Raw genomic sequence first — 14,536 nt, 5'->3', positions numbered from 1 at the left:
TACAGAGGTCGCTGATGGGCACGGGTCAATGCCGCAGTCGTGGGCGGAGCCTAATGTCATATGACGTATGAAAGCCTCTATCCAGGATGGAAAAACAGTTAACATTACGAGTCAATGACAAGTGCCACAAATATTTAAATGACAACAAAACGTATTTGAAGAAAAGGTTTCGGCAGGTCTTGAAACAACTATTTCCTAAACCACGCATTTAAAAATAATCGCGAAAAATTAGGGTCTCAACGGGTCTGGCGTTAACAGTAGGAAAGTCGTATCCTCACTTTTAACAGATTGGACCCTGACACCGAGCTCAATTTTCCGTGTTGCCATCTGATCCGACAAAGGTGTCACCGGCCTCTCCCTTAGATGTTCCTGTGTCCAACCCATATAATGAACCCGAGATCAATTGCAGGATGACGACACGGGCGTCCTGGACCCCACCCAGTGGCACTTTGACCTTCCAAACCGAATTCCGGGCGTCTCGTGACATGTCGCCAGCCTTCCGTTTTGTCGTCTCTTGTTTCCTTAGCGTTGTGCCCCACCCAGTAGGCTATCGCGTCTGAAGCTTGCTCTTCAGTATATTCTGAGGCGCACTGACAGACCCCCCAGAGGAGGGGGGTTGGCAGCGGCGTGCGGCGGCGCGGCGCCGGAGGGGGCTCGCCCCCCCCCCCTCCCGGAGCGGAGGGGGAAGACAGTCGTGCCAGTGTGCTGCTGGCTAGCAGACCGACTGGCCGACGCTCGTCGGAGACGATACACAGAGCTCGGCAAAACGGGAGACAGGTTAGTAACGTGAACGTGGATACCGTGCGGCACGTCTGTTATCCTGTTTTTATTCTATTTCGGATAGCTTCTGTTTGGTGTCTTGTGCATACATTGTAACACATTTCTTGTGATGCATAATGCGGTCAGATTTTGAAGTTGACCTTATCAGAGCAACTTATGTAGTTCAATATATGCGTCTCAACGAGAGATATGCGAGACAGGTAAAATCAACGTAATGAAAGCGTGGTGACAAAAGTTATTAGAGAAAACGTTTCCTGCAAAAACGTCGAACTTAAACATTTTGCCCTATAGGGGATAAACTGTTAACCCTAGGGCAAACCTGAGAACAACGTTCAGAAAAAGATTTGAAAGAGCTATCGAATGCGGTTTTCTGTGGCGCTGTAGTTTCATTCGTTCCCGAGGTATTCGTCTATTTGTGAACAGTTGTCAAAATCGGGAACATTTTTCGTGATAATTTTACTATTCGACCTGTAGTGACCCAAGTGACGATCGAAAAATGATTTCCCACCAGGACGCAGGCCAACAAATGCTGTTGCTTTATACTGTTCGGTGGCATTTACCAATACCAATTGCCTACATTTTATTTAAAACAGTAAAAAATGAGCGGGATTTTCAACAGTATGAAGTGGCCCTTATGTACCACAACAAAATTACTCCAAAGCCGTACGGGCGCTAGCAAGCAGCCAGCAATGCCGCGTGACCGATAGACCACCTGTGTGGCTCCACCGGCACCAGAACCACAGCAAAGCTCGCCAGGAGAACTTGTCACATGACCTGGCTAGTGGAATGATTTCACTCTGCATGGCAGCAGTATAAGAAGTGAGGATGAGGAAACAACTTCGATTTCCACCTGGCCTGCAGCCCACGTCGACTGTTTCGTCTTACCCTGGCTTTGTCAGCCAAGTGGGAGAGCACTGCAACGAAGAGGATGCCTTGCCTGATCCTGCAGACGCGCACAGTCTACCGCTCTGCCATTTAGACTGACCTTGCAGAAACGACCATCTGAACGACCTGCAATCCGCGAAGGGAAAGGGGCAAAAGAGAAGTAACCATTTGTTGATGTTCTCAGTTCTGCATGACCGCCCGCAAAATGCTACCAAACAGATCAACAGCTCTACATAGTCGAGGCGGTCTAAACAAGTCTGGCCTGTTCAGTATTTCCCATTAGGAGGTTAAGGAAGCAAGGAACGTGGAGCCTGAAGACCTGTCTGGGTATTTGACATTTAACGTGACCTAGACTACAAATGCATTCTGCTTGCAAGAAAGCAAGCATTCTTTGAAAGATCTTTCCAGACATCTAGGAGCTGCTCACTTTCGTTCGGGGCAATATTTATTCTCCAGTGAGGTGCGAATTAACAGCACTCTGACGTCACTACATGACCTAGCAATTGTCTTGAGATTCTTTACAGTCGTATTTCATCACAGAATCTGCCTCATTTCCTATATTTCAGAAATACATTCAATATTATATCAGCAATATTACAGCATCGAGCCAATATGGGTCGATTCACAGACCTCTGCCTAATGGGGTCTGTGGTCCGACGAAACTTTACTGAATGAGCTTTCGTTATTCTTTTGATAAACTATTACCGGTTCAAATGTTTTGTAGCGTTTCCTCCTGAGACAATCGACGAGAATTGACCTGATCCTGAACTTGGCTCTGCATGAGACTTGCTTTCCAACGCTGATCAAGTTCCCTCGGCAGGTATCTCTAATACGTCTTATGAACCAATGATATCAATTAAAAACCTGCTTCCTGAGTCAACCGCTCTCAGTTACCCTTCCTCACGGTATCCATTCCCAGAGCAGCTGCTGAAAAGGTCGATTAGCTGGGATTTAAATAAAGATTAACGATGCTTGGCCGATCCCGTGAGCCTGTGATCTTTTGAACGGGCGCCACATTCGCCGCCGAGTGCGGCGCGGAGGGGTGCGGCGCCGGCCCGGCCAGTTCCTGTCAAGAAGGAAGCACTGCCGTGTAAACAGCCCCTGTCTATTCCTGGTGCCTCGGCCTCCGATGCACAGTTGGCCGCGGCCGAAAATACCGCCTACCCGCACTGCGCCGGCTATTATTAATACGACCACAAATGCATGACCTTGGGGAACATCGAAGCATCTCCGTTGTCAGAAATGTGAAGCAAATTATCGGTAGGCATAGGCAGGTCTGGCCAAGTCTCCACAAGAGTTACATTGTTTTGCGCAACAAGACAGAAATAAGCAGTGACTTAACTGTACAAATAGGCATTGGTAGTTTGTCGAAGCGCTGCCAGAGGCTTTTTGGTAGACAAGGAGTGGCGGTGGGCCAAGAAGCTGGAAGGTCTTGGCAGCGGGAGCAGTTCACGCCGCATGATCAGAGACAGCCCCGGAGGTGACGCCCTCCCCCTTCACCAGTGCTCTTGACGCGCCGAAACGCCGCTCAGCATGATCGGGGGGGGGGGGTGTCTTGATTTGAATTTTGAATATTGCAAATGTAATGGCACTGCGAAACCCTGGCCTGGCTAATGTGGATGGGTATATGAAAAGGTTACCGAGTTCTAGACTTAAGCGACCAAATGATGCATTGACGTGACTAGCAGTGACACAAACATAAGTTGCGTCCGAGTTAATTAATTCTGGTCATTCGTGCGGACACCAACGCTGGTTTCAGTCAAGCAGGGCTGCGGAGTCGGAGTCGGAGTCGGAGTCGGAGTCGGTCGGAGTCGACAGTTGTGACCGGAGTCGGAGTCGGAGTCGGAGTCGATTTTAGAAACCCGAGCCGGAGTCGGAGTCGGAGTCACCGAAAATCTGTCGACTCCGCAGCCCTGCTAGGTCTGCGGAGTCGGAGTCGGGAGTTGGAGTCGGTCGGAGTCGACAATTCTGCCCGGAGTCGGAGTCGGAGTCGGAGCTGGTTTTTGAAAGCCGGAGTCGGAGTCGGAGTCGGAGTCGCCGAAAATCCATCGACTCCGCAGCCCTGCAGTCAAGTGAATCGATCTCTGAGTCTGAGGTACTACAACATTTGACTCGTGACCGATTCGTGTCCTCTTACAACAATGGAGACACAAGCGCTGCTGGCAAGGCCCTAGCTGCAAGGTGCTGGTTTTAGGAGAGAACCTCAGCTTGAGCGCCTTCACCCTGAACAGAGTAGAGCACCTGAACATCACCCTAGGGAGAGCCAAACTCAACTACCATTTCCCTGCCACTGGAATCACAGTCCGATGTGCTCGCTAGAGAGTGGTGACCCTCTTTAGCTCATCTGACATCCCAGTTCTGGCCACATGTCCACGGGTGATCCAGAAGCTCCGATCAAGTGTCCAGGACAATCCAACCACCATGGACCGAAAGCCCAAAACGATCCAGCACACAAATAGAAGGCAATGTCCGTTGGCAAAGGTTCAATTACGATGTAAATACGAGACAGACGGCTTCCAAGAGCACTGGTCGTTACAATGGCGATAAAGGCCCATAAGATGCTTACTGGTTTCCATTTGTTATCTCCCGCCTATGTACGTACGTAACGTCACCATGGCGACGCTGAGCTCCTAACGAGCTGTTTGGGGGTATACTGAGTCATTATTGAGTCACATTCCGGCTAAATCATTATCGTGTGCGGTCATTATAACAAATGCTTTGCTATTACGCGTAATTTAAAAAGACGACACTGGACGATGTGTATGCCGTATGGCACCCTATTCGAAAATGTTTTGCAAGGTCTATGGTTCTGCTTTGGCAGGGGGGGGGTTGTTTTTATCCACCCCTCAGGTTTTTCGGGAATATCTCCGAAACCGCTGAAGCTACGATGCTGAAATTTTCTGACTTTTCCTAAAACTAAATTGGGCACATTCCCTGAAAATTTCAAGTTCATAACTATACCAGGGGCGGCTCCAGAGCACTGGGAATTGGGGGGTCCTATTCGTGAAGCGAGTCATTTGGGCGAAGATCACGACGCTGCACCAGTTTTACGAACAGTGAATGAAAGGTATCATGTGATAACATATACAGTTATTGTGCATCCTCTTTTGACACGTTTTTGCTATAATAGGCGGATCCAGGCGTCCAAAAAGGGGGTTATGTTTTACCTCCCAACATAGGTGCCCTGACACCGCCTATGCATGACCAATACAATTGTAGTCGTTCTCTCATAAGAAAATTGTAACATAACAAGACCATTACCACCCTTCTTAGAAACAGTACCAACAAAAACCTTATTTACTATACTTTTTGTGTACCCCCATCTCAATGATCTGTATCCGCCTATGATTTTTTGAAAATGCATATTTTTAGGATCCATGTGAATTCCTGGTTCATTCTCTAGCGATCGGCAAAAGTTGCGTTAAGATTGGTTCAGAAACCTGGCCGTGATAAACAGTCTAAAATGTATCTGCAATTTGCCCGTTTTTGCCCCCCTCTACCCCCCCTATTGACATTTTTAATTTTTATTTTTTAGAAATGTAGATCACGTTGAGCGAAATCGAATGCCGTTTGAATTTTGAAAATCGGTCCGTTAGATCTCGAGATATCAAGGGGGGGTCGTAAACAGCCCCCCCCCCTGCCACTAATAGGGGTAGCCAGGAGCCTGCCACTAATAGGGTTAAGCTCTTCAGTCTTCACCTTTCCTTCCGAATTATTCCATAGAGTTCAACATACCTATCTTGTCTTGCCCTCCATCATGGTAAGCACTCTTGTCCATAACTCCATCCACTAACAATCGTAAGTGGCAGCCCTGGCTCCCCTCCATCGGGAATCGACGATAGCTCATATATGTCCAAAAATCATTTTAAAAACTCCGTTTTTCGGCAACTTGAGCGTGATAATGTCTAGAATCAAAGTTACAGCTTAATGAATCCAGATAGCTGATGACTCTTGATGCGATTGTTTCAAATAATTCAACATATCTTTTTATGGAACACAGAGGAATCATGTAGGACAAAATTCAGCTTTGTAGAGATATTCTGCCATAGTCTCCCCAAACCCACGAATATTCACACCGTTCGCTGGTGGGCCGAGCTCCCACCGCTACCTCGCGCCGTGAAACACCGGTCTATTTTCGGACGACGGCCAGTCAACAAACTGCGTGCGCGCCGAGCTGCACGGTCAACAGCTGAGGATAGGTGCCGGTCGCGCTGCCAGAGCGCGTGACTGCCACCGTGAGCGTGCTGCCAAATCAGACGCCGTAGCCAAGTTTGCCGCTGGTGTCAGCGGCACAACAAACGCACCAGACACGCAACTTGTGAGGAGCCTGGCACGTGAGAGGGGCAGTGGTAGGGGTCAGGTTAGATGATGAACATTGGACCTGCGCACATGGTGACCTCTTCTTCGCGCAATGTTTCACTAATCATGTAGTCTATTGATATTCAGAAATTGTCATCTTATAGTGCGATGATCTAATGTTCTGCATGACTATACTGAACTATTTTATTTAGCCTCCAGGCTGGCAGCCAACTTTTAACCCGCTCCCCGATGGGGTCTGCCGAGCAACGCAGTCTGATGGGGGGGGGCATTTTGGCCCCCCCCCCCCTAAGATCTCGAGAACCACGCAACATAGCGACAAGCAGTAAACGGTGTTGGATAGCCCCAACGGGGAACTACCTTGTGACCCAATTTCATTGACCTCGGTCAAACCGATGACGTCACAGGTCAGGTCAAAGGTCTAATTTTCACCGTTTACAGGCATTTCAAGAAATGCGTTGTAAAATCGAGTAAAATGCATTTCATTGAAAATCATCGATGGGGAAATGTTCTTCAAACACATATTTTGCTATTTGAGGTCACTGATACCAGGTCAGGTCACAGAGGTCAGGTCACTGGGGGGTCACAATATGAAAGTGTCGTGTGATACATGTTTTATGGTCCATTTTACATGACAAATGCGATAATGTGGGTCAGGCAGACTTTTGGGCCGGCCAAGGTCACGTTTTGGTCAAGGTCAGGTCAAGGTCAGGTCAAGGTCAGGTCAAGGTCAGGTCAAGGTCAGGTCAAATTAGGTCAAATTTCAAAGTTGATATTTTTGCATAAAATGGCATCGATTCGATGCAGCTCGTCACGAGGAGTTCAATGGTGGTCTCCGTTTTGCGCTACGAGGTCTAGAATTGCTAAAAATTGAGTTCAAAAATTTGACGTCATCAATTTTTAACAGTTTTTTTTTTGCTATAACTTGGCCAAAAAAAGGTATCGATCTAAAATTTGCTATGTATATCGAAGAGCGCAGAGACTATCACATATATTCCGTTTTTTCGAAATTCGAAAAAAATGGAAATTTTTTGAGTTTTTCTAAAAAAATCAATTTCTTGATTTTGGGGGTTAAAATCCCAAAATTTCGAAAATCCGAGATAGCAGTTTTGTAGCGCCGTCTTTCCTCTATACAACCACATAAAGAACTTTAAAATTGCTTGTTAACTGTAGAATTGGTGAGCGTTTCAAGATGTCATGTTTTTTGCTCATTTTTACTCGAACATCACCTCAGTTTGACCTCAATAACTCCTGACCTGAGGTGACCTGTGACTTGAAATTTTGTGTGAAAGTGTCAAATTAATGCCCGGTAAGGTACTAAAAATTTGGCGGCGCGCAGCGCCGCCGTTTTCTCGCTATTTAAGAAAAACCACAGGGGGGGGGGGGCAAAATGGCCCCCATCAGGGCGCGGGTTAAGTAAACCCAAGCAAGGGAGGGAAAATGTTGCAATTCCTACCACTATGCGGTGACCATGGTCGGACTTTTTTATGCTTATTTAGACCCTTATTCTTCCACAGATGTTCCACTTCTGCTAGGCGACTACAGTGCAACCTACAGGCAACCACAGAAGTGATAGTTGCCAGTGGATGTCACTTCAGTTTTCCGCCTGAGGGGGCGTGCGGCGAAGTGCCAGGCCCTGACGGCCTTCCCTTGGAAGTGAGCCCAAGGGGCGTCTGCAGACACCACAATTATGTCCGGTAGAAGGGTAAAGAAGGCGTACTCTGGAGAAAAGAAAGATCGGTCGCAGCGGCCTCTCAACGTGGGACCCAACAAACACCGCAACAAGGTAAGCAGGCCCCGCAACTACCAGAATGAATTGGTTAGACTGCAAGGCAGACAACTATGGCAGTGCAAATTAATGTACAGGGACCGCGGATTCCGGGGGGCAGGGTGTGCAATTGCACACCCTGAAAATCCTGAGGGTGTGCAAACACCTATTTTTGCACACCCACAGTTCGTTGTGGGGGCCCATGCGGCCCTGGCGCTTGAGTGTCCCAAGCCGATTCACGAGGGCCCCAGCGCGAGCCTGATGGTCCCGCACCGGTGCCTGAAGGCGTGAACAGGCTCTAGTGTTATCTCAGGGGTTATCTCAGAACCCCACCCACGCCATTTTTAGTGCTTCCACCGGCTCTTGAGGGCCCAGGCCGATGCCCGAGGGCCCCAAGTCGATGTCTAAAGGTCCCACGCCGGTGTCTGAGTACCTACATGGCTAGCTCAGGGATCCACGCCAGTTTCTGAGGGCCCTAACCGGCTCTTGAGGGCCCCTGCCCCCTGCCCTCCTTAACCTCCTCTTGGGGCCGATGCCTAAGGGTCCCGCATCAGCACCTGAAAGCCCCCACAGTTATCTCAGGGCCCCACCCCAGTTTCTGAAGGCCCTCACCGGCTCTTGAGGGGCCCTAGACCGATATCCAAGGACCTCTGGCCAATGCCCGGGGCGCAGGCCGATGCCCGAGGGCTCCAAGCCGTTACCCGAGGGCCTTACACAGCTATCTCAGGGTATAATGCCACTTTCCGAGGGCCCTACACTGAAAACTTTTTTACCATTTCCTGAAGGGTAAACCCGCCATAGCATGGTAGCTTGACACACAGACGTTTTTTACCACCTTCCAGATGGTAAATTTTACTCTTTCATGAAGAGTAAACTCGCCAGGGAGGGGTAATATGACACACAGACGTTTTTTACCATCTTCTGAATGGTAAACTCTTTTGATTTACTCTTGTCTAGAGTGTAGCATTTTTTGGGTTACACTCTTTGAAAGGGTAAATCTTAAACGGAACCCTTTTCTAGGGAGTAGCGCATCATCTACTCTGTGCTTTACCCTCCTACAGAGAGTGTATTCTTCTGGCCTACCCTTTGTCACATGGTAATGTTTACTCTTTTCTTTAGTGTAAACCCCCCAGAGGATGGTAACAGACTCACAGACGCTTGCTTCAGAAGCTTCACGAAGCTTCTGTTAACCGGAGCTCACCAACTAAAAAAACATGCTTCAAGAGCAACAATGTATATTTGGCTTCCGTACAAACAATACGAGGGGCACACCAGCAATGAACATTGTGAGACTCTCCACTTATGCATACGAATTTATACGAAGCGTTCAGCAATGCACAAGCGGTAAATAAACACCACGATACGAGTACAACTTGAATGCACTTTGAATGTGAATACAAGACATTCAGCGCCCTCATATTGGATAAGGCACAGCGCACAATATTTGAAGAGAGCGACGGCGTTCCTGGGTGGTCGCCCGTATGCGTGAGATAATGAGACTGGATCACTACAGTGCAAGGCTTTTTCAAAGTCACCAACAAAATGCATAAACTTGTAGCATCACAACAAAATTAATGTACGTACTCACAACCTAGGCCACGTGGCCGTGCACGGGGTCCTGTTAACCAGGTCAAATCAACACCACTCAGCGGCATGCAATGCTCTAGCACATCGGTACTTACAATAAAATGTCCACAGAGGCTCTATAGGCGATGAACAACACGCAAGCACAATCACCGACGGCCACGCCGCGCGGCACCGACACTGCTCACATCCGCTCTCGGAGACCAACGGCCGAAAACTGACAGATGCGCGCGGCCTTCAAACCGCAAACGGCCGATCTCGTTTCTGATTGGCTGAGTGATTCCATTTCAAATATCATCTTCACGAGGGTAAACAAGATCCACGCATGAAACGACTATCTGTACACGAGTCACGATACCCAAAAGGAAAGAGTTTTCGTGCAGTGGCGGCGGAAGCAGGGGGGCAAGGGGGGCAGCTGCACCCTAAAGCTATGGAAAGGGGCGCCTCGAAAATCTGTAGAGGAGGCAGGAAGTTAAGAGGTGCGGCAGCCATAAAACTGAGCAGTGCGAGGTAGAGTTCTGCACGGCTGCAATTTTCCACAGCCTAGCCGCCCCGCAGCCGTGGCTCCACAGCCACAGCCGCCCACAGCCGTGGCAAACTGTGGGCAGCCAGCCGTCAGCCGGCCGTGGATACTTTCAATGAAATGCAACCAAATAGTATATAATAAGTTGTTTTTAGTTAAAACATATAGCCAAAAGCACATTGCCATGGGCTATAGATTCTCAAGCTCATGAAGCATCATAGGTTAAGTGGTTGTGTATCTGGCTTTAGGCCAAAGACCTGAAGACTGATGCGCAACGCATGCCTACACAAGCCCTTGCAAGGGGTTAAGATGGGTAGGTAGGTACCTTATACATCAACAGAAAACATTAACAACGAACCAGAATAGAAGCACTAGCAGTGTAGACATCTAATGCCAAATCCTGAAGCATGGTTGTGGGACAGAACAACAGACCCTGATGCTTTTCATTATCAATGTTAGGTATGGAAAATGAAACTGAAGTTGATGGACTGTCAAACAGTGATTGTCTAGTCAAAACTCTTGCTTCTTTCTTACCTTGCATATTTTCTGGGGTGTGATATGCCAGGCTTGAAGCAGCATTCTGAGCAAGTCTCAAACTAATTTGATATGCAAGGCATCAAAACACTAGTGAGCATCCAAGAAAGAAAAACATTCATCTATTTTGATTTTTTCCAAATAATGATCTCCGCTCAAATCCCCAAGGACGTGCGAGCCACAATTGCCTCTTTCAATCAAAAATTTTACTTAAGTTTTTAATGACGTGAATAGCAAAGAAGTGGCAATAAATTGTTTTTTGTCACTATTAACAGCCATAAGAATTATAATTTATAAATGATAATGCTATACAATTAAAAATTTGCTCTCAAACAAAGTATAGGTATTAAATTTTAACATTTTTAGAAGCAGACGTCATTTTATTAGTAAAGTCAACAGCTCGCGTAAGAAATATTGTGTTCAGAGTTTACACCGTCATGTGAATCACGTGTTCAGGGTTTTCACCATCATGTGAATTAGCCGTAAGTAAGGTTCATGCTCACTTATAATCTAATTCTATTGGCTTCGTTGATCAGCATTTTCTGTTAGCGGTCACTCAAACACCAGTTAGAACATAAAGCGCCAGTTTTATATTATGTAATTGGACTTGCCGAAAATCCAGAAATACATCTAAGAGTTATTTTAGATAATATTTTATGAAGCCTTTACCTGCCTTTACCTAGGCGTGATTTCTTTTTCTATTACCTGAAAGAATTATTGAACGCTCGTCTTCAATAGCTGTAAGGTGCTCTCCTAATGACCAGGTGAGATTGGTTTGAGAGGGATGTGACAATGCAACATGTTGCATTTTCTGAAACTGTCAAGCTCTTGATGATGAAGGAACAATTGGTACCTATAATTAGTATTCTGTACCAGAGAGCAAACTCCCCTACAGCAAATTGTAAAACCATTACAGGTTTTCAAAGGCTTCACCACTTTCAGTGTTGCTGGGCATCCTTTGCATGATTTTTACAGGCTAGACTGCTTATCCGAATGTAAGATTAAGGATTTAAAATTTTATATTTGAGTACTTAAGATTGAGCTTGAAATCTCACAGCCGTGGCCACAGCCGTAGCCGTGTTCTTGGAGATATTTGCAGCCGCCCCGGCCCACAGCCGTGGGGCTGCAGCCAGCCGCGGCTGCAGCCGGCCGGTGCAGACCTCTAGTGCGAGGCGACACCGCAACTGATAAAGGCACTTGTGACACGAAGAGGGTGGCAATGACGTGGGAAAAGTATCTTTTGATATGCTGAAGAGTGGAGGGCATCCTTATCTGAAACAAAGGCAGATGCTGCCGACCCTGTCGAATATAATCTTGCCAGGCGATAAAGGCTAGGAGGGCGCAGCTACTCGAGAAGCGCGCCATGCGGAAGAGGGGCGCCTGCATGCGAAAGAGGGGCGCCTGTGTGTGGGACGAAAAAGAAACATTTATGGAGACGTCTTTGAAGGCGATAGCCTCCGAACGCCAACACGAACATATGAGGGCTTATAGCGTTGCAGGCTCCATGCGACAAAAAGGGGCGCCTGATGGCCGATATGCGCAGGGGCGCGGGAACTACTTTCCGACTGGGGGGGGGGGGGGGGCACACCATAATAGAGATCAACCTAGGGTACCCCCAAATCTAGTTTTCTCACCGGTTTTAGGCCACTTATTTTTCACCCCTCGGCTTTTTCAACAAAAAAAGAAAACATTTGCAAAAAAAGTGTGGTATTCCGTCTCAAAGCTGTGGGGGCACCGCCCCCACGGCCCCAGAGTTGGGGGGGGGCAAGCTGCCCCCCTGCCCCCCCGGCTCCCGCGCCTATGGATATGCGAGAGGAAATTAGTTTGTGTAACATTTATCGGGGGCGGTTTGCCGTTTACAACATATGAATGTTAAGGGAGGTCCGAGATTGGGGCCTGTAAAATTGCACTGTCCGTATGGGCGGTTACACCCCTAGTGCTAGGGCGTATTTTGCGTTTTTTTTTTACTGGGGAGATGATTATGACCAGGAATAGCACTCTGCAAACTTCTATGGGCGCCTGTATAGGGGCGAAACTGATTTTCCAGTGCAGGGACGGCCATCGGCATGGTAAGGGGCGCCCAGCGGGAAGGGGCGCTTCAATATCGTTTGCACCCCTATCCTAGAATACCTTCCGCCGCCACTGTTTTCGTGATGTTCTGGATCGCGAGAGTAATATTGATATTTACATGGTAATAATACTCTTCGCTGGCGAATAAGTTCATATCAACCACGTACCGTTACTATGCACATAATGGTAGCAAAGAGTTACCCTTTCAATATACTCTTATCTTGCTGGTTTGATGAAAATGAATCCTCCAGGAGGTAGTAAAAAAGTTTTGAGTGTAACTGGCTCTTGAAGGCCCCAGGCCGATTCCTGAGATACCTGAGATCCTGAACCTGTTTGTCAGTGAGTGAGTATGTGAGTTTGTCCAAGCTTTTTTGGACCTGGAGTCAAAATGGGTGGACCGATCGGGACGAAAGTGGGACCGTTTGATTCGTCTCCGGCGAGGTAAACTTTTGGTGCTGGCCTCGGTTCGCTCGGTGCTTCGTGGCACATGCTATTCCGCTTCAAAGTTTCGGTGACACGAAATTTTTTGTCAAGGCTACAGGTCAACCAGAGGTCACGGGCAAAGCCATACTGGCGGGACACATCGTTAACACCTTGAACCAGTTTCCAGTGGGGTCACCGTCTGCTAGGGGTGCAGGCTGCACGTGCTGGGGGCGGAAAACCGTTTTGACGTGAGGTCCTCTGGCTCAAAGAAATTTTAAGCTATCAACCTCAAAATCGGTTCAATGGTAGTCCCAGGCAAGGCCTCCAAAATAATGCACATTTGGTTGAGCTAAACTCTGTGGTGCATGAGCTATGCACGTGCAAGCCGATTGCACCCCTTCGTACGTTGCCACGCCTGCAGGGTAAACGGCAGCTCTAACTGGTTCAAAACTTGCAGGTCATAAGAAGAATACATTTGATCACGACATTCCGGCGAGATAATATCCGAGGGGTGCAAGCTGCGCGTGCGGGGGGCGGATAACGGTTTTGACGAGGGATCCTCTGATCCCGGGAAACGTCGATCTAGCGACACAAAAGTCGGTACACTGATAGAACTAGACACACGCTACATGATGTCATGAAAATGACTGCACTTAGGTGCCTGGGGCATGAACTATGCACGTGCAGTTAATTCATATCTTACTGTAGGTAGATATCCACACCAATCTCGCGTGCTTTCAAGCATTTTTGGGATGTTTCGGTTGGTTTCAGGTTCCTGGTTCAGTCCAAGCTCAGTCTGGGTTTCGGTGGTTTTGCCCGGTGTGTGCCCTCAGCACCGTTCCTCCAATTCTGGCCCAAGGCAACGCAAGAGCGCTGCCGGCATCTAGTTCTATGTAGGTACATGAGGTATTCCAGAGGCCGTTATGGGACCTTCAAAGACCGTGTGCGGTGCGCCGGTGACCCTTAGAATTGCCGGCGTTGGGTCTCAGGAGCTGGCGTGCGGCCTTTATGGGGCCCCAAAGCCAGCGTGTGGACCGTAGAGCAATGGGGAAGCTAAGGGGGGCCGGAGGCCAGACCCCCATAGGTCATAGGGGCCAAATCGATGGACCCAAACATCCCGCCGGCCGTGTTTTATTTTTAAACTAATTCATGTAATCCATGATAAAAAGAAGTGTGCCAACATCAACTGTGCAAAAGGTCTCTCTGAGGCCCGTAGGGGCCCTTGAAGGTCACTGTAACCCTTTAGGGGCCTGCTTGGTAAAATCGGAGATCGATTTGGATCACGTTGCATGCATGCATGTGCATTTACTCTGCTCATGCATCTCCTGACCGTAAGATGCTCGCTCAGTCATCTTACGACCGTCAATTTTGAAGGTTTTCCCGCCCCGCTTCCTTAGAACCGGCTTATTCCGGAGCAGTGGCGGCGCTGACTTTTTGGAAGGGGCCCGGCGTGAGATGGGGGGCCCAGTCGCCACATCTTGCACACCCTACGAGAATTTGAATCCGCGGTCCCTGATTAATGTATAAAATATAGGTACTCTGTAAACTGTAGCCTGAGCTATATCGCTATATCATCCAGAATGAGTTTGGGTGATGACTCTAAAAACTGGTCGTTAAGTGTCACTCAATCGCAGCTTTTTGCGCCATAATTG

General features: G+C 48.1%; 1 protein-coding gene across 2 annotated transcripts in view; it reads left to right on the top strand.

The window, feature by feature from the left end:
- The first annotated feature begins 564 nt into the window (after nucleotides 1-564).
- Nucleotides 565-14,536, top strand: part of LOC122384753 (calcium-binding protein E63-1-like) — a 31,179-nt gene continuing 17,207 nt past the window's right edge. Inside the window, exons 1-2 of one of the 2 annotated variants that reach the window (XM_043372464.1) lie at nucleotides 565-777; nucleotides 7,500-7,768. In XM_043372464.1, the coding sequence (XP_043228399.1) occupies nucleotides 7,673-7,768 (96 nt within the window). In that variant the 5' untranslated portion in view covers nucleotides 565-777; nucleotides 7,500-7,672. The remainder of the gene's footprint in view (nucleotides 778-7,499; nucleotides 7,769-14,536) is intronic. The other variant, XM_043372463.1, reaches the window with a different exon arrangement.

This window comes from Amphibalanus amphitrite, unplaced genomic scaffold (assembly GCF_019059575.1).
Source record: "Amphibalanus amphitrite isolate SeventyFive unplaced genomic scaffold, NRLGWU_Aamphi_draft 000197F_arrow, whole genome shotgun sequence".
Lineage (NCBI taxonomy): Eukaryota > Metazoa > Arthropoda > Thecostraca > Balanomorpha > Balanidae > Amphibalanus > Amphibalanus amphitrite.
The sequence above is the reverse complement of the archived record's forward strand: the minus strand, read 5'-3'. Positions and strand labels throughout refer to the sequence as shown.